The following is a 25,449-nucleotide window of genomic DNA, read 5'->3' on the forward strand; positions in this document are numbered from 1 at the left end:
AAAGAAAAAAAAAAAAGTCCCATTCAATTACATCATATAAGGGCAGACAGCTAAAAAGTGACAAGTTTTAAAGTGCTTATATAACAATGCTAGAAGTCTAAATAATAAGATGGGTGAACTAGAGTGCCTCATATTAAATGAGGATATTGCTATAATAGGCATCACAGAAACTTGGTGAAATGAGGATAATCAATGGGACACAGTAGTACCAGGGTACAAAATACATCAGAAGGACAGAACAGGTCATGCTAGTGGAGGAGTGGAACTATATGTTAAAGAAAGCATAGAATCAAATGAAGTAAAAATCTTAAATGAACCAAACTGTACCACAGAATCTCTATGAATAGTAATTTCATGCTTGTATAATAAGAATATAGCAGTAGGGATATATTACAGACCACCTGACCAGGAAGGTGACAGTGACTGTGAAATGCTCAGGGAGATTAGAGAAGCTATTAAAACAAAAAACTCAAGAATAACGAGGGAATTCAACTATCCCCATATTGATTTGGTACATGTCACCTCAGGAAGGGATGCAGAGATAAAGTTTCTTGACACCTTAAATGACTGCTTCTTGGAGCAGCTAGTCCTGGAACCCACAAGAGGAGAGGCAATTCTTGATTTATTCCGAAGTGGAGCACAGGATCAAGTCCAAGAGGTGACTATAGCTGGACCGCTTGGTAATAGTGACCATAATATAACAAAATGTAACACCTCTGTGGCGTGGAAAACACCACAAAGGCCCAACATTGTAGCATTTAATTTCAGAAAGGGAAACTACAGAAAAATGAGGAGGTTAGTTAAACAGAAATTAAAAGGTACAGCGCCAAAAGTAAAATACCTGCAAGCTGCATGGAAATTTTTTCAAGACACCATAATAGAGGATCAACTTAAATATATACACCAAATTAAAAAACGTTGTAAGAGAACCAAAAAAAGAGCCACTATGGCTAAACAAGAAAGTAAAAGACGGAGCGAGAGGCAAAAAGGCATCCTTTAAAACGCGGAAGTTAAATCCTAGTGAGGAAAATAGAAAGGAGCATAAACTCTGGCAAATGAAGTGTAAAAATATAAATAGGAAGGCCAAAAAAGAATTTGAAGAACAACTAGCCAAAGACTCAAAAAGTAATAGCAACATTTTGTTTAAGTACGTCAGAAGCAGGTAGCCTGCTAAACAACCAGTGGGGTCACCAGATGATCGAGATGCTAAAGGAGCACTCAAGGACGATAAGGCCATGGAGGAGAAACTAAATGAATTCTTTGCATCGGTCTTCACGGTTGAGGATGTGAGGGAGATTCCCAAACCTGAGCCATTCTTTTTAGGTGACAAATCTGAGGAACTGTCCCAAACTGAGGTGTCATTAGATGAGGTTTTGGAACAAATTGATAAACTAAATAGTAATAAGTCACCAAGACCAGATGGTATTCACCCAAGAGTTCTGAAGGAACTCGAATGTGAAATTGCAGGACTACTAACTGTCCTTTGTAACCTATCATTTAAATCAGCTTCTGTACTGTACAAAATGACTGGAGGATCGCTAATGTGACCCCAATTTTTGAAAGGGGCTCCAGTGGTGATCCCAGCAATTACAGGCCTGTAAGCCTGACTTCAGTACCAGGCCAACTGGTTGAAACTATAGTAAAGAGCAAAATTGTCAGACACATAGATGAACATAATTTGTTGGGAAATAGTCAACATGGTTTTTGTAAAGAGAAATCATGCCTCATCAATCTACTAGAATTGTCTGATTTGAGGGGTCAACAAGAATGTGGACAATGGGGATCCAGTGGATATAGTGTATAGTATAGATTTTCAGAGAGCCTTTGACAAGGTCCCTTACCAAAAGCTCTTAAGCAAAGTAAGCCATCATGGGATAAGAGGAAAGGTTCTCTCATGGATTGGTAACTGGTTAAAAGATAGGAAACAAAGGGTAGGAATAAATGGTCAGTTTTCAGAATGGAGAGAGGTAAATAGTGGTGTCCCCGAGGGGTCTGTACTGGGACCAGTCCTATTCAACATATTCATAAATGATTTGGAAAAAGGGGTAAACAGTGAGGTGGCAAAATTTGCAGATGATACAAAACTACTCAAGATAGTTAAGTCCCAGGCAGACTGCAAAGAGGTACAAAAGGATCTCTCAAAACTGGGTGACTGGGCAACAAAATGGCAGATTAAATTCAATGTTGATAAATGCAAAGTAATGCACATTGGAAAACATAATCCCAACTATACATGATGGGGTCTAAATTAGCTGTTACCACTCAAGAAAGAGATCTTGAAGTCACTGCGGATAGGTCTCTGAAAACATTCACTCAATGTGCAGCGGTAGTCAAAAAAAGTGAACAGAATGTTGGGAATCATTAAGAAAGGCATAGATCAGGGGTCGGCAACATTCGGCATGCAGCTCGCCAGGGTGAGCACCCTAGCGGGCCGGGCCAGTTTATTAACCTGCTGATGCGGTAGGTTCGGCCGATCGCGGCCCCCAATGGGGGCGGCGAGAAGCGGCGCAGGCTGAGGGATGTGCTGGCTGCAGCTTCCCGCTGCCCCATTGCCCCGGGACGGCGAACAGCGGCCAGTGGGGGGCCGCGATCGGCCGAACCTGCTGCGTCAGCAGGTAAATAAACTGGCCCGGCCCGCTAGAGTGCTTACCCTGGCGAGCCGCATGCCGAACGTTGCCGACCCCTGGCATAGATAATAAGACAGGAAATATATTGCCTCTATATAAATCTATGGTACGCCCACATACTGCGTGCAGATGTGGTCGCCCCAATTCAAAAAAGATATATTGGGCTTGGAAAAGGTTCAGAAGAGGGCAACAAAAATGATTACGGGTATGGAACGGCTTCCGTATGAGAATTAATAAGACTGAACTTTTCAGCTTGGAAAAGACGGGAGCGGGGGGCGGGAGGGTGTATGATAGAGGGCTATAAAATTATGACTGGTGTGAAGAAAGCAAATAAGTAAGGGCTTGTCTACACTACAGTGCAGAGTCGATCTAAAATATGCAACTTCAGCTATGTGAATAGTGTAGCTGAAGTCGACGTACTTAGATCTACTTACTGCGGTGTCTTCCCTGCGGTAAGTCAAGAGCTGGCGCTCTCCCGTCGACTCTGCTTGCGCTCCTCGTTCTGGGGTACCAGAGTTGATGGAGAGCACCCAGCAGTCAATTTATTGTGTCTATACTAGACGTGATAAATGGACCCACGCTGGATTGATTACTGCCTGCCGATCCGGCCAGTAGTGTAGACAAGCCCTAAGTGTTATTTACTCCTTCTCATAACAAGAACTAGGGGCCATCAAATGAAATTAATAGGCAAACAAACAAAAGGAAGTATTTTTTCAACACACTGCACAGTCAACCTGTGGAACTCCTTGCCAGAGGATGTTGTGAAGGCCAAGACTATAACAGGGTTCAAAAAAGAACTAGATAAATTCATGGAGGATAGGTCCATCAATGGCTATTAGACAAGATGGACAGGGATGGTGTCCTTAGCCTCTGTTTGCCAGAAGCTGGGAATGGGCGACAGGGGATGGATCACTTGATGATTAGCTGTTCTGTTCATTCCCTCTGGGGCACCTGTCATCGGCCACTGTCAGAAGACAGGATACTGGGCTAGATGGACCTTTGGTCTGACCCAGTGTGGCCGTTCTTATGCTGATCACCTTTTATTAAAGGAAAAATCTTATATTGAAGGGATACTGGGAGGTGGAGGGAATTTTCAACATTCTGTTGAACATTACAAGAATACTATGCTTATGATGTTTTCCATTATATAGGAATATATTTTTGTTTCAGTATTTATAACTGTTTAGATAAAGGTTTGGAAAATTATGCTGCCATTGTTACCTGAAACTCACTGAAATCTGTACATTTATTATACAAGTAATAAGCTTTGAAGAGGAACAAACACGTCAAGCATGATATACAAACACACACTTACTTTTCAGTTTGCTTATGTTGCTGCTCTTGAAGTGATACTAGAGACATCATGTGTTCAATCTGCATTTTCAGATCCTTGACCTCAAGTTTTAAATGGAAGCAGTGAAGATCTTTACGGAGCACCTTGAGAAATAAGTTACATAAAAAATATTATTTCAATTTCAGTGCGATACACACAAGTTCAGTCTAAAAAAGATTTTGAGAGATTAGCATGCAATACCTTGAAAAGTAGTTCTGCAATTCATCTACAACTATGCCAATACTAACTTTTAATTCAATAAATCTTACAGAAGGAATAAAATTTAATTTATGTTAGTTAGACATAGCAGTGAAATGCTATTGTCCTATAGTTTTCCATTCACAAACAGTTGTGTGCTAGATGTAGTTAAGAGTACACATATACACAAGGTATATGCTATTGTACATATCTGAAATCATTCTAGATTTTTTTTTTATTCATGGAGTTTAAGGCCAGAAGGGATCACCAGATCATCTATTCTGACATCCCGCGCTGTGTGGACCCCAGGTAATTCGATCTTAGATACTTCGACTTCAGCTACGCGAATAGCGTAGCTGAAGTTGCGTATCTGAGATCGATCCCCCCGCCCCCAGTGTAGACCAGCCCTTAGAATCTTCATTAGGGCAACCTACAAATGGGCTGATCTAAGCATGTTTGTCTATGAAACATGGAATCTTGAGCATTATATGTTCCTGTCTCCTTTCAGTTATACCCTGAAAGGCATACAGTGTTAAAATTTTAGTCTGCAAGATCTTACCTTGCATCCCCATGTAGATCACAGGCATCACCCAACACCTGCACACTAAACTCAAAATGAAAATTATACCAAAACAGTACAGTCCACAGGGGACTAAACTATTATGTGTCTCAGACAGAGAATAGAAGGGACTAAGGTGCACCAATGCCCAAGACCCTTGCAATGGCAGGGGATTAATTGATATACACCCAGATAATCCTGGCAAGTGACCCACACTTCATGCTGCAGATGAAGGTGAACCCCCTATCCCTTCTCCGCCCGAAGGTCATGACCAATATTTGTAGGAAAATATTTGGGGGAAAATTTACTCCTGAACCCATATGGGGTGATCAGTTAGACCCTGAGCATGTCAACAAGAACCAGCCAGTCAAGCACATGAGAGACAGAATGATCAGTGACACCTCACATCACTGGCCCACCCCATCCAGATACCCATCTTTAGCTATGGCCATCTCTGATGATTCAGGGAAAGGAGACCAGATAAAAATCCAAAATACATTTTGAGGTAGGTGAGAAATCCATTCCTAACCCTGGCAGGGGGCTGGATGAAGACCTGAATGTAAAATGTAAACCAGAAAGGACCCCGACCCCCAGGGCTGATGAGCTATGCCCCCCACCATCACAAACAACAGCGATACAATCCCATCCATACATTTGTTCTGCTCTCTCTCAAAACCAATTAAGCTGTTAGCCTCCCATAAGGAGTAGTGGGGGCAATCCTAGAACCACTCTCTGATACTTAGAAACCTTCTAGTTTCCAGCCTGAATTTATTCATGACCAAATAATACCCATTTGTCCTTGTGCCAACATTGTTCTTTAAACAGTTCTTCACCATCCCCGATGATTACTCTTTTGATGTATTTAGAGAGAGCAATCATAGCCCCTCTCAGACGTCTTCTTATTACACTAAACAAGCCAAGCTCTTCCAGTCTCCTCTAACAAGACGGGACTTCCACCATTCCCCTGATCATTCTATCAGTTCTTCTCTGTACCCATTCCATTTTGAATTAATCTTTCTTGAACATGGGTGACCATAACTGTACACAGTATTCCAGATGAGGTCTTACCAGTGCTTTGCACAATAGAATTAATACTTTCCCCTCGCTACTGGAAATGTCTCATCTGATAAATGCATTTGCCTTTTTTGCAGCTGCACTACATCAGTGGCTCATTGTCATTCTGTGATCAAACAACACACACAGGTCTCACTCCTTTGTCCCTTCCAACTGGTGACCTCCCCCAGTTTGTAGCAGAAAGGTTTAGTATCAGGACACTACAAAATTAGGTTGATTTAATAGAAGTCGATTTAATAGAAATCGATTTGATACAGTCGATTGTGTGTGTCCCCACTAAGCACATTAAGTTGGCAGTTTGCGTCCACAGTACCGAGGCTAGCGTCGACTTTCAGAGTGTTGCACTGTGGTAGCTATCCCACAGTCTCCACTGCCCATTGGAATTCTGGGTTGAGCTCCCAATGCCTGATGGGGCAAAAACATTGTCGCGGGTTGTTCTGAGTACATGTCGTCAGGCCCCGCTCCCTCCCTCCGTGAAAGCAATGGCAAAAAATCGTTTTGCGCTTTTCCTGGGCTACCCGTGCAGATGACATACCACGGCAAGCATGGAGCCTGCTCAGCTCGCTGTCACTGTATGTCTCCTGGGTGCTGCTGGCATATGCGGTACTGCAGTGCTACATAGTAGCATCACCTTGCCTTGAGGACAGCAGATGGTGCAATGCGACTGCTAACCGTTATCGTCATCCCGTGGGTGCTCCTGGCTGACCTCGGTTAGGTTGGTCGGGGGGCGCCTGGGCAGACATGGGTGCTCCTGGCCGGCCTCACTGAGGTCGGTTAGGGGCGCCTAGACAAAAATGGGAATGACTCCAGGTCATTCTCTTCTTTAAGTTTCGTCTAATGGAAATTCAGTCCTGCCTAGAATATCATGCCAGCAGCAGGCTTCTGCCTCAGGCTGCTCTTCCAATCGGCAGCACCGCGCGGTTGCACCTACCCCAGCCTACCCCTTGCTCCCATGGCTCATGAAGCCTGGACAGTAATAAGGAACAGTTCAACTATAGGCTGAGCAAGTGCATAATGGTGGTAGAATGTGCCTTTGAACATTTAAAAGCTCGCTGGCGCAGTTTACTGACTTGGTTAGACCTCAGTGAAACCAATATTCCCATCGTTATTACTACTTGCTGTGTTCGCCACAATATCTGTGAAAGTAAGGGGGAGACGTTTATGGCGGGGTGGGAGGTTGAGACAAATCACCTGGCCGCTGATTACGCGCAGCCAGACACCTGGGCGGTTAGAAGAGCACAGCAGGGAGCGCTGTGCATGACTGGCCAGGCTACGGTGTGAAAGTTCTGTTTGTTTCTCCTTGATGAAAACCCACCCCCTTGGTTCACTCTACTTCCCTGTAAGCCAACCGCCCTCTCCTCCCCCCTTTGATCTCCGCTTGCAGAGGCAATAAAGTCAAAGTCATGCATTCTTTATTAATTTGTCACACAAATTGGGGGATAACTGCCAAGGTAGACCGGGAGGGGTGAGGGAGGAGGTAAGCACAGGGGTGGGGTAGTCGTAGGGGCACCCCCTAGAATGGCATGCAGCTCATCATAGAAGTGGCATGTCTGGGGCGGCCGTTTGCTTCTCTGGTTCTTTGGTAGGCTTGCCTGAGCTCCTTAAGTTTCACGTGATACTGCTGCGGGTCCCTGTCATAACCTCTGTCCTTCATGCCCTTGGAGATTTTTTCAAATATTCCGGCATTTCATCTTTTGGAACGGAGTTCGGATAGCACGGATTCGTCTCCCCATACAGCGATCAGATGCAGTACCTCCTGTTTGGTCCATGCTGGAGCTCTTTTGCGATTCTGGGACTCCATGGTCACCTGTGCTGATGAGCTCTGCATGGTCACCTGTGCTGATCAGCTCGCCATGCTGGCCAAACAGGAAATGAAATTCAAAAGTTTGTGGGGCTTTTCCTGTCTACCTGGCCAGTGCATCTGAGTTGAGAGTGCTGTCCAGAGCAGTCACAATGGAGCACTCTGGGATAGCTCCCGGAGGCCAATACCGTCAAATTGCGTTTACACTACCCCAAATTCGACCCAGCAGGGTCAATTTCAGTGCTAATCCCCTCGTCGGGTTGGAGTACAGAAATCGATTATAAGAGTCCTTTAAGTCAACAAAAATGGCTTCATTGTGTGGACGGGAGCAGGGTTAAATCGATCTAACGCTGCTAAATTCGACCTAAACTCATAGTGTAGACCAGGGCAAAGTGTATGACCGTACACGTTGTGCTATTAAATTTCATAGAACCTCTGCCACTCCAGTCTTCAAAGGCATCCAGATCTTCCTGTATAGTATTCTGATTCTCCTCTGTATTGATGCCTCCCAACTTTGTATCATTAGCAAATTTCATTAGCGCACTCCCACTTTTTGTGCCAAGGTCATTAATCGTATTCAATATTTTTATTAGTCATAAAACTGATTCTTGAGGAGTTCCACTAGTAACCTCCTTCCAATCCAATAGTTCACCTTTCAGCACAACCCGTTATCCAGTTCCTTATCCACCCTACAATTCTTATTCTAATCCCCATCTTCTTTAGTTACTAATAATTTCCGATGTTGCACCATGTCAAATGCTTTACCAAAGTCCATGTATATTAGATGTACTGCTATTCCCTTATCTTAAAAAATCAGTTATTTTCTCAAAGAAGGAAATCAGGTTAGTCTGGGATAATCTACTTTTGGTAAACCCATGTTGCATTACATTCCCATTACTATCTACCTCCATGAATTTAATTATTCTTTCCTTCAAAATTTATTCCAAAATCTTGCACACTACTGAGGTGAGATTAACAAGTTTGCAATTGCCATGATCACACCACCCCCCTTTTCTTAAATATAGGTAAAGTACGACATTAGCTGTTCTCCAGTCACATGGTACTGCCCCGAATAGATAGATACATTAAAAATCTTTGCTTCTGGACTAGCAATCTCATGTGCCAGTTCTTTCAGCATGGTGGGATGGAAATTGTCTCATTTCCCCAGCAATAACATTTGAGTTGAAAATTATAGCTATAGCTAACACAAATTTCATCCTTGTTCATGAATTTGAAGAGAAAGGGCTTATAACATAAAACCTACACTCTAGTTTAAGTGACTCCTATATTGATCACCAAGCCTGGAATGCCCCCTCACTATACCAGTGTGCCAATACCTTTTTTAAAATGCTTTAAAACTCATTTTTAAGTGTCCAATAAATTCTAACCCATGCCAGTAAAAATGTAATGTCACGCTATTTTTACAAACTATGCTCTGTTCAATTTTTTAAATGCCATCAGTATGCTTACCACTGTACATAGCTAAATATTTTCATGAATGAGAAATAATTGCATTAAAAGGATGCAATACATTCAGGCAGAGCAGAAGAACTGCTGGATTTGTGCAAGGGAGACTAAACCAGTTGACACTTCTCTAATCAGCACTGGAAGAGTCTTCCATAACTAAAAAATTCCAGGAAAGAATCTGTTCCCAACTATTATAAGCATGTTTGACTACGTCTGAAATCTACCTTTGAAAGGAAAGTCATTTACCTGTGGAATATGTCCATCTTGTCCCAGGAGACGCATTTCGTTTTCCACACGATGCAGCCAATTAGTATTCTCCTCAAAGTGTTTCATCTCCTCTTCTTTCTTCTTCTGCACATGCAAACGACGAGTTTTAAGCATTGCGAGCCTATGATCCCGTTTACAAGTGGCCTGAAATACAACCATATTAAATTATTTAATGGGAAACTACCATATAATGTTCTCTGAATTCTGTTATGAAAAAGACTTCGCAGGCTTCCATAATTGGGTATAGTCAAAACAATTTACACAGTCTTTGATCGATGTAATATTTGTAGAGTAGCACACTCTTCCTAAGTGCCCTACTGAAGTCTATTAAGTTGTTTTATATGCTTTCATTCGTAGTTCTTTTCCTCTGAAGTCTTTTCAATAGGACTTTTGAGACTATAGTAAATTGTTTAATACTCTGACAAAAATTGCATGTTTTAAAAAATTATTTAAAGGCTATAATGGTCAAACTATAGAATAGAAAAGTTACACATACCTATATTATTTTTACAGGTAGCACTGTCTAGTTACTAGTAAGCAAAGAATGAAGAAAAGAGCCAGGAACTCTTGAATTCTTATCCTTGCTCCCATAATGACAGCATGACTACATGTAGGGATTGTCCTCATTACGGGCTAAATCGGCGCTGCTGCGATTGATGCAGCGGTATTAATTTAGCGAGTCTGATGAATATGTGATAAGTCAATGAGAGAGTGCCCTCCCGTCCACTTCAGTACTCCACCTCCTTGAGAGGCGGAAGCTAAGTTGGTTGGAAAGCATCTTCCTCCGAAATAGCACGGTGTAGACACTGCTGTAAATCGATCTAAGCTACGTCAACTTAAATTATGTAATTTAAAGAGTAACTTAGATTGACTTACCTCGTTAGTGTAGACAAGGACTTAGCTACATAAGAAAGGAGCAGAAGGACAAAACGAAGGAAGTTTCAACTCCAATTCCTCAAACACTATCCCTATTATAAAGGTGGCGGAGGGGAGTGACCCATAGGGAAGAAGCTATATAGAGGACCAATGGTAACAGGGGACTGGAAACTAGGGCAAAAGGAATGGAGGAGGACCCTCTTTCCCACCTCTTCCCATGTTTGAGTCTCCTGTGCTCTGAGCCCAGTGAGGGCATGTTTGACAAGTGACACCAGACCAGGGAGGAGCTGGTATGTAGGTAGATGCAGCAAGTGGGCTTAGACCAAGCCATTCCAGCCTTTGGAGGTCTGTGTTATATTGCTGACATAGTCCCCTGAGACTAGGGGGAACATCCCACATACAATAGTGGGGAAGTAGCATAAGTGTTTCTGGAAAGGACCAGCTACTGGATAATGATCTGGACAAATTGGAGAAACAGTCTAAAGTATATAGGATGAAATTCAATAAGAACAAATCTAAAGTACTCCACTTAGGAAGGAACAATCAATGGGAAATGACTACATAGGAAGGAGCACTGCAGAAAGGGATCTGGGGGTCATAGTGAATCACAAGCTGAATACGAGTCAACGGCGTAACACTGTTGCAAAAAAAAGTAGGGCTGTCAAGTGATTAAAAAAATTTATCGTGATTAATCGCACGGTTACACAATAGAATACCATTTATTTAAATATTTTTGCATGTTTTCTACATTTTCAATATATTGATTTGAATTACAACACAGAATACAAAGTGTACAATGCTCTATTTATTTTGATTACAGATAGTTGGACTGTAAAAAACACGAACCACCAAAAAAGAAAATCAACCTTCTGTTGGTGACATCTGACTCAGATGATGAAAATGAACATGTGTCGGTCTGCTCTGCTTTGGATCGTTATCAGGCAGAACCCATCATCAGCATGGACGCATGTCCTCCAAAATGGTGGTTGAGGCATAAAGGGACATATGAATCTTTAGAGCATCTGGCATGTAAATATCTTGTGATGCTAGCTACAAAAGTCCCATGAGAATGCCTGTTCTCATTTTCTGGTGACGTTGTAAACAAGAAGTGGGCAGCATTATCTCCTGCAAATTGTAACCAAATTGTCTGTGCGCTTGGCTGAACAAGAACTAGAACTGAGTGGACTTGTAGGCTCTAAAAAGTTTTACGTTGTTTGAGTGCAGTTATGTAACAAAACAAACAAACAAATCTACATTTGTAAGTTACACTTTCACGATAAAGAGTTTGCACTACAGTACTTGTAGGAGGTGAATTGAAAAATATTATTTCTTTTATCATTTTTACAGTGTAAATATTTGTAATAAAAAATAATAATATAATGTGAGCACTCTACACTTCGTATTCAGTGGTAGTAGTAAAAATCAATATTATTTGAAAATGTAGAAAACATCCAAAAATATTTCATACATTTCAATTGGTATGCTATTATTTAACAGTGTGATTAATCGCAATTAATTTTTTTAATCACGATTAATTTTTTTTTAGTTATCATGTGAGTTAACTGTGATTAATCGACAGCCCTAAAAAAAAGCAAATGTCATTCTGGGATGTATTAGCAAGAAACAAGAAGTAATTCTTCTACTCTACTCTATGCTGATAAGGTCTCAACTGGAGTACTGTGACCAGTTCTGGGCGCCACATTTCAAGAAAGATGTGGACAAATTAGAGATAAAGTCCAGAGGAGAGCAACAAAAATGATTCAAGGTCTAGAAAACATGACCTATGAGGAAAGATTGAAAAAACTGGGTTTGATTAGTCAGGAGACGAGAAGATGGAGAGGGGACATGTTAACAGTTTTCAAGTACATAAAAGGTTGTTACAAGGAGGAAGAAAATTGTTCTCCTTAACTTCTGAGGATAGGACAAGAAGCAATGGACTTAAGTTGCAGCAAGGGTGGTTTAGGTTGGACATTAGGAAAAACTTCCTATCTGTAAGGGTACTTATGCACGGAAATAAATTGCCTAGGGAGGTTGTGGAATCTGCATCACTGGAGATTTTTAAGAGAGGTTAGACAACCATGTGTCAGGGATGGTCTAGATAATACACTCAAGGCAAGACTAAGTAAGGGACTGAACTAGAAGACCTCTCAAGGTCCTTTCCAGTCCTATGATTCTATAAGGAGAGGACTATCAAGCAGCAGCAGAAAATGAGGCCCAGAGTTTAGGACTAGAGCAGAGCTGAGGCTCAGACTTGAAGGTATTAGTTATGGAGGCTGAAGACTGGGGCTTTAAGGGCCAGTATGCATGAGCCAAACAAAGACATTGGCTCCAGAGGCAGCCCCATGTAAAGTGAACATGGCAAAGGTTAGTAGTAGCCCAAGATTGGTTCACAGAACGCAGTACTCAGGACCCAACCTCATAACAAATTTACATTGATTTCACAAATGCTAGTTAAGGTAATCTTCGTTCTCTGTTTTCACTTGCTCATTCTCTCAACACTTCTTCTTTTGGATTGAGACTTTCCATGTTTTCAGTCCACAGTTAGGTTCCTCCCTCCTGCCAGGATGGGGTCTACCCAAGCCTAGCGTGGAAATGGGGGAGGTTCGGCTAGGAAAGTTTGCATAGCACCCAGTACTGCACAAACTCAACAACTGGATACAATAACCAAGAAAAAAATAAAATGAATATTTCATAAATGAACAATGTCCTTTAAAAATTCACTTTTCTTAGACACTCTCTTGTAATCGCATAGTATATTTTAGATGAAGAAAACAGAAGCAGTTAAGAAAAATAGCATACTTGCAAAAATATGCGTAAGAACAGAAGCATAGCATACCAGGGAAACATGAACAGTCACTTTTATATCACATGACTGGATTAGAAATTACAATACAATTTGTTCCAACCAAATCAAAGGACATTCAATTTCAAGGTTACAGTGGCTTTTTTTTTTTAATTTAATAAATAGGGTACTGCACTTATCCTACTTGACTCTACCAAGATCATGACTATAAATTAAACAGTAATCATAAAGCTACATTTAAGTACACAAGTATTAAGTTTCTATGCAAATATCAAACAAACATTTTATACAAAATGTTTGAAAGAAATAAATGATTTAAAAAAACAAAAACAAAAAACAAAACCTTTGTTAACACAGAGTGAAGGTTGCCTGGTGCTATCTTGTGCCCCTCCAAAACAGAGTCCTCAAATTTGTGAAAACCAGGAAATACAGAATTAAGGTAAAGGCCCACACAATCTTAACTCTGCTTCTCTGAAGCTGGCAACAGGCAGTGGGAATTATCTTCATGCACTACAGCTGCATTCACTGTTAGGTGTTGCTGTTTTGAATAGTGAAGGAATAAATTGGAGCAGCTTGAATGAACTGTGATTTTGATCTGAGCAGCTCTGGGTCTGAGTGCACCCCAGGTGTGTAAGCAAAGGAAAGAGGTACATATGTAACTTAAGGTTCCAGTCTACATCTGGCCTGTGTTATACAGGAGATCAGATTAAATGATCATAATAATCCCTTCTGGCCATGGAATATATGGACCATCTCAATACAGAAATGTAAGACTGCGTCAGAAACAGGGCACTGGGATCTTCTTGCCATTGGTATTATCAGCAGTGTGGTGGGATATGATAGCGGCCTCTGGATTTAATGATGGGCAGGGGAAATACAGGTTTAGGTGGTATCTTTTGTTCAAGTGTGAAAGGGTGGAAAGAGTATGAAATGATTGTTAAATTTTACAAGTGTGGTATTCTGGCAGGGGAGTAAACTCTGTGAGCATAGGGCAAGTGCAGCTAGCACATGTCTATTACACATACTCCCACTCTGCCTTTACATTGTGTTATGGGCATATTGGGGCATTGCTCAAAGAGGGCAGAGTTAAGGCTGTCTGGGTGTTTTACCATAACTCTGTATCTTCTGGTTTACAGAAGTTTGAGTTTTGCTGAACTTGATGTTCTGGAAGAGCAAGAACTATCACCAAGCAACCTTAACTCTGCATTGATAAAGTTTTTGCTATTTTATTTCCTAGTTTTTTTAAACAGAAAGAGAAATGCTTGTTGGTAGGAGTTAATGGTCATTTAGGCAGGTGTAATTCTCACCTAGGTTTGCAGTTATATGTTACTGTGGCTAGGTTAATCATTAAAAGACCTGGTTTTATGTGGTGCTTTTCATCAGTAGATCTCAAAGAACTTTACATCATCATCCCCATTTTAGAGATGGAAAACTGAGGCACAGAGAAGTGAAATGACTTGCCCACGGTCATCTGGCAAGCCGATGACAGAGCTAGGAATAGTCCCAGTCCAACAGTCTTTCCTCTAGGCCACACAGTTGCTATGTGATTCCTTGATGCTCTTCACCACTCCTGTATATTTGCTATAGTGGAATGGGGATAATGGCCATGCTTTGAAATGTTTGCAGTGTGTAGTTAACAGGGCTGGTGAGAGAAATCCCATGCAAGATCTAGGTTTCAGAACCGTTTCACTTTTCTTACATGATTGTTAATGTAATTTTAAGAGAGTAAGAGAAGACTGGTGTGTCTATGTGCTTCTTCACCCTCTGCCTCATCATTCACCGCAACATGTAGCCCTTGCCACCAACATTTCTAGTTCTCCCTTCCCTTCCCAGCCCATTAAGCCATTACTTGGCACTGCAGCAGTCATTAACATTTAAGAAGTTGTTCCTTGCTGTCTCCTGCCTTATGCTGCTGAATACAGATATCACATGTAGCAGCTTACTGGCAGGCTGCATGCTACCTTGGTTATGTAACCTTAACTGCACACCAAGCTGGACCATTCACTCCCACTATCCATCCCCAGTTGCGACTTCTGCCCTTGTTTCCTCAGGAATGCCCCAGCCCATCCAGTCCCCACACAGGGGTGATGTGTACCATAACAATTCATTTTCTGGATTTCAGATATTTAAATTTGTGTTACTCCAACCCCTAATCCCAACTCTCATGCAAAGGCAGGGAGAGGGGCTCAGGTCCCAAAGAGCAGCAGCTCCTAGGACACACATCAGGCAGGGAGAGGGGCTCAGACTCTTGAAGAGGGGTAGGGCTCTCCCAGATTCCCAGGGGAAATTCAGGGTTGACAACCCCATACCTCCATCTTTCTCTGTGACTCCTCACATTCCCCAATCCCTCCATCCTGCCCCTTACCTGAACCCTCAACTCCTCTTCCATCCCCTATCACCCATTCCCATAAAATACTCCCACCCCTTACTGCAGACCCAAATCTTTCCCCGATTGCCACTTACAGGGAGGGGAGATTGGGGGTTCAAGAGTGAGCATTTGCATGTGTAATTTATTTTCTTTTAAAAAACAGTTTAAACACCTTCTGAATATTTTGCTGTATCAGATTATGTTTAAATAACCTAAAAAATTTAACAGAGGTGGATTTTCCCCAAATGTTTACAGTTCATTCTCAGATTTCTTTGCAAGGTAGGTTGCAAGCTTTTATGTTACCAGAATCTGAACTTCTCGCATTTGGATAACTAACCCTATCCTACGCTACTCCAGGAGGCAAAGCCAACTTCAAGACAATCCATGCAAGTACGCGACTTTCGAGAATTTAGACCAGGGATACACTCAAAAGTTAAATCGACTCAGCTACATCACTCAAGGGTGTGAAGAATTTACACCTCTGAGCAACGTAGTTAAGTTGGCCTAGGCCTTGGTGTAGACAGTGCTAGGTTGACGGAAGGTTAATTCACCTCTTGGGGAATCTGATTAACTAAGCCAATGGGAGAATCCCTGCCCTCGCTGTAGTGAGCTGCTCCATTCATATGCTTGGTGGTTCCCTGCCCCCTTCCTCTGAAAAGTTTCTGATGTGTCAAGCATACCCATTCTCAGCTCCTCACCTCAGTGTCAGCAGTGTGTTCTCAGTGTATGCTCTCACATGCCTATTCCAAGATCCCCACCCAGAGGGGCAGGACTTCCTCATAGACTGGCTTATGGGGGGGAAGGAGGAGGAGGAAGAGGTTGGTAGGTAATTTGAGTCTCTGGTGTAATGACTGAGCCCTGGTTTGATCTCTCTGAGCAAAAAAAAAAGCCAGAATGTGCCAGCTTTCCCCCCGCCCTCAGGGATTGTATCTTGGGATCCCCTAGGTGGCACCATATTTGGATCACTGACTATACCCCATGCAGCATATCAAATTTCAAGGCAATCTGATTAACTGTACAGATCTTAGAGCACTCAACTGAGCTTCAAACACAAAGCTAGTCTTAATCTTAACTATAGCAGAGCTATTGCTCTGTTAAAATGGAAAACCATATTATAATTGCTTCACTGTAATAAGTGTTGGAGAAATTATGATACAGGATAAAAATAATGTTTTACAGTAATACTTCAAAATTCCATTCACTGCAGATTGTGACATGAAAAACTTCTGGAATATGCCAGTCACTCGAAACATCATTTGTGACAAGCACAAGATTTCTGAAACAGCAGCGCATGTTTTACCTTGACATTCTTTATAACAAGTTTAAACCTCCAAGTGAATCACTGCACACACTGGAAATCTGAAATTGTTGCTAGTTAAGTTAAATTTTGCTATAACAACTGATTAAAGAGAGGAAAAATTAAATCTATATTTTACAACTGTAAATTTTTATTCCGAAACTAAATTAAGATTGAAGTGTTTTCAGGCTTTCCTGCCTACTCTTGGATCTTCTGTAAGAAGATTAGGACATCAAACTCTGAACAACAGCAATCATTTGAAATACAGGCCAATGGATTTTGAACTGCAAGGCCACTGATAGAACTGCTTTAAAAAATAGTAGCTTTCCTCTGTCAACCCTGCAGAAAATTTGGATTGCTTTAAGTTTGGCCTGGAGCTTGACGAGGCTTGTTGTTACTACAGTGATACAAATGGACTTCTCAGATGACAGTGCCCCAAGTAGCTATGCCAGGTGTGCTGCTATGTTGGTAAGTTTGTTGTTGCACAAAAGCAGCATGGATATGTTCAGTCTAGTCAGATCTCAAATTAGCAACTGTGAATCACATCTAAATTGAAATACTGAGAGATTTTTGTTTTTAGCCGCAATGTAAGTGTCAACACGTTCCCTTACTGTGTGAAAAAATAGTGCACCTCACATCAACACCACATTTTCTGTATTAATGTCAACTGTTAAAATGTTATCTGATTGTCAATACAGCGTACGCTGCACTGTTTTGTTAAAGCTGTACATATGAACTTATGACGATCAATGCAATTTGCATTTCAACAATGTTAAGCATATGTTTATTGGGAATTACAACTGAATTATACACAGCTTGCAGAACAGGCACAGGTAACATGCCAGTTAAAATAAATCATATGGAAGAAAGGAAGTCTAGAACCCTTTTACTTTATATTAAAATTATAAATTTTTGCACTAAAAGCAGATATTCTTAATATCCATATGGTCCTGACTGAAGTAACACATTTAAAAGAATTCAAGTAAGTTAGGAACCTAAGGTTAATTTAGGCAAATAACTTAGTCCTACTGATCTTTAGCAAGACTTGGGTTCTTAAGGGTCTACGTCGCTTTTGAAAATGGAATTCACAAGCTGAAGACACTTGAACACTTAAATACAAAAGGTTAGATAGCTGAACCAGATTAAAGATAAAAGTTTCAAAACAGAGGTTCCATACTGTAACATGGCAAAATGAAGTGGTACAAAAATCACTCACCTTTTCTACTCTCTCTTCAGAGCACATCAACTCAATTTGTTCATGGAATTGTTTCTGGTAATGTGTTTTCAAAATGTTCTCTTTAAACCGCATTTCCAGCTTGAGGTATTCCTTTCTGATTTCCTCCCGGTTTATAAACAAACTTTTTAGAATTTCTCGAAATCTACCAAAAATAAGGGACAAGTTAAAAGAAACTGATTACACATGTAATCCTTTCATGAATGCCTGGTTTACTGTGATACAACAGAAGCAAACAAAATTCCAATTCTCAGCTAAAAAAGTAGATATGGAAAAATAAGGAATCAAAATGAATAAGCGACCTCAAAGAAAGATGATATTCCTATTTATCTTTCCCAAAGAGGTAGTACAAAGAGCAAAGATTCTATAATGCAAATTAAGATCCATTCAAAACAAGAGCACATATTCCAGTTTCAAAGAGGATTAAACTATCCTTGTTTAGTTTAGGAAGTCATTAAAAGGGTACATTTGTTTCTCTCTTCCTCCAAACAGCCACCACCACCACCACACAAGTACCGGTACTTCATTTTCAATAGAAGAGTTTAAACTATATACAACTCTGATATAAATATGAGACAACTGATACCTAAGTGCAGAGAATCTAAATTCCAAGAATTTAAATCTTTTCTGGTTTCTTCCGCCTCCCGCGGCTCTCAAGTTTTCAAGCTTTAATTTTAAAATAAAATGCCTTGCTCTTTGATTTGTGAAGCTGATATTTGGATTCAAGCAGATAGTAGCCAGACTCTCCTCACACAATGCACTGTGCTCTAGTATTGCAGAAGGCTTCCCATTTCCTTCTTTACTCAGCACGAGGTACCAGTCTATCCAATAGCTATGGTGACTGCTGCCACAGGCACATAATGCCTCCTACAAATATTGCAAAAGGACTCCCCTCACCCTTTGCAAATGAAGCCCCACCCACTGTGGGTGTCCCTCTCAACTGTTTAATTCCCTGCAAGATCTCATGCTTGCTTTGCAATTGCTTGTAGCTAGTGGACAGTGAAACCATACTCAAATGCAATGAAGGTTTAGGTCCTAATACTTGTGAGGCTGAGGATAGAAAACTCGGGATGGAAGGATGTTTGGGAGAAGGGATCCAATTCTGGGGAAATCTTGTTCTCTGGGAGGATTCAGGACCTACTTAGCCTTAATCGATCACTGTCCAGAGTATAAACCGTTATGTAAATACATTATGAGTCTGCAAACACTAAAAAATGGTACTGTTGTACTATTATTCTTAACGGGGTCGGGGATGGGATATTCCCCCTGGAGTCTAATTATTACTATGTCCTTGCTAACATTGTTAACAGATGATAATCAGATATATCCAGTTTATTAATTCACCTAGTATATATCTGTCATGTTATCCTATTCATTTGAGAGAACCATAGGAATATGCTTATAATTTTTGAACATGCAGATATTACAGATATGAAGTGCCAGCTGTGTTTAGAAATATATAAGGTAAAAGTGACATCTACAGAACTAGCTAAAAGAAAAAGACACCCCCTCCCCCTCCCACAGGGATTCCTGTGGTGTGGCAGGCTGGATTTTTTTGTTTTCCAATAAAATGTGTTCCATCAGCAGTAGTTCCTTTTCATAACCTAAGAATGTTTGAACAACACTCATGTCTTATTCTAGTATTTTATAACCAGACCAAATAGAATTAAAGTAAGAACTCCTCTCCACACTGGTAGATATTCAACTACTTTGGCCAAAAATTTCCAGAGATTATTATTATTTCTGGATAGTAAGGTATATTTAAAATACATACCATTTTTAAATTTAGAGACAAACAAAAGCTTAAACATAAAATAAGTCTCAAAGAAATAAAGCATTCCATTGCTGATGATCAGAGCAGAGGGACACACAACACAGAGATGGAACCATTTAGCTCAATTGTCCCATCAAGTATTTTCTAGTCCATCTATTCATTTGTAGAATGACTAGCACAATAGTGCCCTGATCTTTATTGGGGGTATTTGCACTCTACTGGAATAAATGGGAAAAATCACAATAAAGTTATAATGATTATAAATGACTTGGGGCCTAAGCCCATAAGACAGTAACATTTTCAAAAAAAATGTCTATGTCACTTAGAAGCCAGTCTCTTTTGAAAATTTTAATCTTATTGCTGAGTTCAGTGCTCACTGCCAGGAGTATTTAACTGGAACTAGTCACAGTAGTAAGCAGTTTGTTCAGGAGCTTTTGCAGGATTATGTCCCAAAGGTTTAAAAAAACCAAACAAACCCCATCATAGACTGAGGAATAAACAACATACATTTTGGGAGTATTTATTAAAAAAGGATACCTTATTATTAATCTAACAAAATTAAAGTTAACATCAAGAAATATCTGGAATAACTGAGTGGCCACAGAATCACCATCATCAGGCTCTACAACATCTTCAGAATTTAACAAATAATTCTTCCACACAATTGTCAGTCTGTATAATTTTAGATATGGAAAAAATATACCTTTGCAGAGGTATAGCAGGAAAAAACAGCAGCTTCTGTCTGAAGTTGTCAGACAGAAACATACAAACTGCATCCAGTATAAAAATATTTTATTGTATTTCCCCCCTTCCCTATTCTCAGAAATGTTTGACAAGTACAATTAGAGTAGGTACATAAACAGGGACGGACATACCCACCTTTTTATTGGTTTAGATCCGGACATTTGATAGGAACTATACATTTGTAAAGATGAGACAAATTTCTCTTCCTTCAAAGAGGAATAATCAGGAGCCTCAACATTAGGTTCTTCAGCTAAACCTAACATGCTGATTACATATTCGCTGGAAATTCTCCAAGATTCTAGTCTATTGCTAAAAACAAACCAAGCTTGTTTACAAGCCTAAAACAGATTTGATATTTTGCAATTAAATTTTGAGTATATAAGAAAGACCATGCTGAGTCAGACCAAAGGATACTAGGCTAGATGGACAAGTCTCTGACAGTGGTCGGATGTTTCAGAGGGTATGAACAGAATAGTGTAATTTCAACTGATCCATCCTGTCATCCAGTCCCAGCTTCTGCAAGTTGGAGGTTTAGTGACACCCAGAGTATGCATTTGCTTCCTTGACCATACTGGCTAATAGCCATTATGGATTGATCCTCCATGAATTTATCTAATTCTTTTTTGAATTCAATTATACTTTTGGTCTTCACAACATCCCACAGCAACAAGTTCCACAGCTTAACTGTGCAATGTGTGAAGTAGTACTTCCTCTTGTTTGTTTTAAACCTGCTGCCTATTAATTTCATTGGGTAAATCATGGTTCTTGTGTTATGTGAAGAGGCACAAAGCAAACAGAATCCCACTTTGTACTCGTAACTTGTCCTCATTTAATCCTGAGAGATGTAATATTATGCAAGTACTGTAATTTAGAGACATAAGTATCCAATTCTGCCTCTAGAGTTTTCCAGCTGAAAGAACAGCAAGGGCCAATTGGAGTAATGCCAGATGGATAATTCTCAGAAACCTGATTGTGATGGGGTTCTAAAGGGATGCATCCAAGAAAAAAAAAAAATGCAGACATTTCTGACCATAGTCTTTTCCTCCCTTACAGAAGAGGCTGACCTAGGAAAATAGTCCAGACCTTGGGATAAATGAACATCAAAAAATTAAGTTATTTGTTCTCTCCCCCAGGAATACCACATCAAAAGAAGAAATAATAGAACAAGAGTGGTCAAAGGTACTGATCATCCGAGACACATATGACTATCCTCAGAAATTCGAGAGCCGGGGCACACCTGCCGGGGCTCCAGCCCCACTCCTGCTGGAGCACCGAGCTCCAGCAGGTGTGCCTGAGACACTTTTCCCTACTGGGCATAAGCCCTTACCCCACATCCCACTGCAAGGCAGCAGTCCTGAGCTCTTCCCCCTCCACCCCGTGGAGATGGAGAATGGGGAGTGGTGTGGGGGGCTCTGTGAGCCACACTTTAACGGTAAAAAAGCCGCAGTTTGGCTACCACTGTAATAGAACACCACTAAGAGAAAAACACCCTTCCTAAAGACAAAATAATTCAATGAAAACTGTGAAAGTTACAGAAACTAAGAAAGCTACAAATATAAACAAAGTCCAAGAACTTGCCTATGAAACCTGGGCCTATACAGTACCTATTATGCAAAAAGAACACAGTCAGAGAAGTATTTGGCAGTAGCAACAACTAAGATAGGGTACGCCGACTTTATACAGTCTGACTGCATGCAAAAATAAGTGGCTGTACTGAAAGCTAACAAATTAACGGACAGTGGAATACTCTTCCTCTCCTCAGGATGGCTGTCAGCAGCAATGCAGGCTGGATGGCAAGCAGGAACAGAAGCAGCAGAAGCTAAGGCTATTATTTTAGCCAGAGTTTCACATAACACAAATCATCAAAAAATGAAGTTCAATTTCTTAGCTCGTGTCCCCAGATTCTAAAATAAGCAGAGCCTTACAAAATTATTAGTACAAAGAAAAGAATAGACCCCTTCATATAAAATACTAGTTTGTCCAGAAATTTACATCACATTCCAGTCTTTTAAATAACTAGATCTTGATCAGTTTCTTTGTACTTTTGATAAAATCTCAATAATTCTAGGTTACTGTATAAGAAATTTAACATTTCATAGATCTATTAGGTCATCTAGACTAGCTTCCTACTAGGGCAGGATTGTTCTCTGTAGTACATTTTGGGAGATTTTTTGCCTAGCCTAGTTGTTAAAGTTCCATGAAATGGGCTTCAATTACTTCCCCTGGGACACTACTCAACACTCTAATAGATCTGTCAGGAAACTTTTCCTGACATTGTGCCTAAGTTTTCCATTTCCCAATTTCATTCTATTGCTTCTAGCTCAACACAAAACTGTACCATCCCAAATAATTCCACTCTGTTCTTGGTGTTTACAAATGTCTGCTGTTCCCACACACTATGTAATGTTAAGTTAACTAAAAAAACAACAACATATATTGACAGTTTGGCTATTTATGTTTTTATTTTGAGTCCATTTCTCTAGCTTGTGGATTGCTTGCGTTACTCCTCTCTGAATTCTCAGCAGTCTCAATATTTTTCCTGATAAAATGGTGCCCAGAACTGAGTAATCCTCTCCCTACTCTATGAATCCTATATATGGTGCTCAGAATTACATTAGCAAAAATGACCAGTGCATCACCTTGCAAACACCACCTCATTTGTTATCGACTATGAGACTTAGGTATGCTTCAGCATTACTGCAGGATAGTTTTCCAACTATTGACCATTGTTTTCAGACCTTTTTCCTCCCATTTTATAGGGACTTTTGTGAAATCTTAAAGTGGATAGGCAAAATTGACACATGGCTTAGAATCACTTTACAGCAGGAATAAAATCAATATATTTCTGACTCAACCAAAGATAGGGATAGCAAACCTTATAGTATCAGCATTACATTATAGGATTAGTGAAACTGCATTTTGTGAAGTTTTAGTTTCACCATAAACACCATAATCAAGTACTTTAATTAAAACATTTAGATTCAAGGGGTCTATTTTTTGCATTCCAAATATATTTGTGAGATTTTCCCAATATATTTGTCTTTCAATATTAGGGAAGAATTGCATTACACTATATGAATTCTTGGCTAGGAAAAAAAATTGTGTATTAGTGTGCGGATAAATCCCTGCCTTTAACAGTACAACAGTATCTAGACCAAGATATATCAGTAGTTAAAAAGATAAATTAACTGACAGTTTATTGAACTTCAGTACCTCCAACTTACATAAATCACAGATGACACAAATTGAACAAATTGTAAAAAAAGAGTGCATACAAGATAAACATTTTAAAACAAAGGCTCAATGGTGAAGTTTAGATTTTTGTAAGGCTCAGTGCTCAACGATAAACAAACACTGCTGACCAGAGTAAACAGAGACACTTTTCTCAAACTGGTAGATATTTAATAGGAAAATATCTACAGATTTCAGAACTTCACCAATCCCCCCACCCCCAAATGCTGATGTACGTGAACTGAGTGGGTACCATAGAACTCAGTGTTTTACCCAATAATTTAGCTAGATAGTTAAAGCATCAAATGCTTACTTCTTCTGTTTTCCTTTTAAAAAGAGATAATCAGTCAAGATTTTTTCAGAAAACTTTTTATTTTCAAATTATCTGAATACATTTCACGTTCTATTAGAAACAAAGAGGATGAGAGACTGGGTAAAATCAATTTGTGCTTTTCTATTTGGCCACTAATTGGTAAGCAGACCAATGTCCTTTTCAGGATTCCAGGACTGCAGTGTTTTGGTTTATTTTATTTTTTTTGGTTATTTTAACCACACAATTTAAGGAGGATTTTCAGTTAATACGTCACACTTTTTCATCTTTCACATACTTTACAAGTATTTCTTAATTTATACAACATGTCTCAACCAAGTATCATCATTTTACAGGTTTATTAAAAGATTCAACTATCTGCCTTTTTTTTTTTTTTCCTGTATAGTGCGCATGGTTTCTGAACCTTTAAATAGAAAGCTCAATATAATGAAATTTATACCTTGTTGCTACTTGTTTTTGCTGAAGAACTAGCTCCCGTCCAGCACTTAAACTTTTTTTTTTTTTTTTTTAAAAACAGGAAAAACTAGATTATTCCTTTACAGTAGTGTTTTTGTCATCAGATTATAATAAATGGAAGATATGGCCTTTAATATATAGCTTTAGAAAGCTCATATGCCTATATTGAAACTTAATAGCTGAAAGTTTATCATTGAATAGGAAGTAAAAAAAATGTTCATTAAGGTCACCAACTGATATTTTTCCTGCCATTAAGTTAAAGTTCTGTAGCAGAGTCAAGAGAGACCAATTACAAAGAGTCTGTCATGAGATTTATTTTATTTTAAATCCCTCCATCAAGATGTACTGTAAAATGATATTGAGTATAATGTCACATCTACTTTAGAGAGGTCAACATGAATCAAGCTGAAACAAAGATTTTTTTTTTTTTTTTTTTTTTTTAAAGTATAGACCTCTATGGTAAAATTCTGCAAATCTAAATTTGTCAAAATGAGACCTTAATATGTTACCTTTGTATTTCCACTTGCTGCTGGTTTGAAAGAACACTTGTACCATGGTTTTCAGGAATGGCTGCCTTTTCTTCTTCATATGCTCTCAGCTTCTCTTTCAGCACTATGATCTGAAAAATGAGGACAATATGTTTTGATTGAAATACAAAGCTTGCCTTGTGTAATTTTCACCATCTTTCTGTGCTTCTCCTCTTGTAAGAGGCATTTTTAAATTAACAGTTAGGGATATCCTCCTGAATAGAACATGGAAACATTTGCTCCTTAGGAAAACTACAGAGAAATGGTAAGACAAATCTTACCCAATACTTTCATTTATTATACACTTTCTGCTTAAACCTCAGTATAGTAATTATAGTGATTAAGACTGACATACCTCTTTCTTTTGTTCATTGCAAATCTTAACATATTGACTTATATGACTGTCCAGACTAACAACATTGCTTTTCAACTGTTAAGGAAAAGAGAAAGTTAAATTTTAACAACATTCTTTATGATACATC

The 25,449-nt window shown here is 39.7% G+C and overlaps 1 protein-coding gene across 2 annotated transcripts in view; it reads right to left on the bottom strand.

The window, feature by feature from the left end:
* The window catches only part of KIF18A (kinesin family member 18A), a 111,489-nt gene that overhangs the window by 37,683 nt on the left and 48,357 nt on the right, over window positions 1-25,449 (bottom strand). For both annotated transcript variants that reach the window (XM_034769862.1, XM_034769861.1), the window contains 5 exons: window positions 25,323-25,397; window positions 24,950-25,059; window positions 17,887-18,049; window positions 9,306-9,470; window positions 3,943-4,064 (listed from right to left, as the gene is read on the bottom strand). In XM_034769862.1, coding sequence (XP_034625753.1) covers window positions 3,943-4,064; window positions 9,306-9,470; window positions 17,887-18,049; window positions 24,950-25,059; window positions 25,323-25,397 — 635 coding nt within the window. The remainder of the gene's footprint in view (window positions 1-3,942; window positions 4,065-9,305; window positions 9,471-17,886; window positions 18,050-24,949; window positions 25,060-25,322; window positions 25,398-25,449) is intronic.

Source organism: Trachemys scripta, chromosome 4 (genome assembly GCF_013100865.1).
Source record: "Trachemys scripta elegans isolate TJP31775 chromosome 4, CAS_Tse_1.0, whole genome shotgun sequence".
NCBI classification, from domain to species: Eukaryota; Metazoa; Chordata; order Testudines; family Emydidae; genus Trachemys; species Trachemys scripta.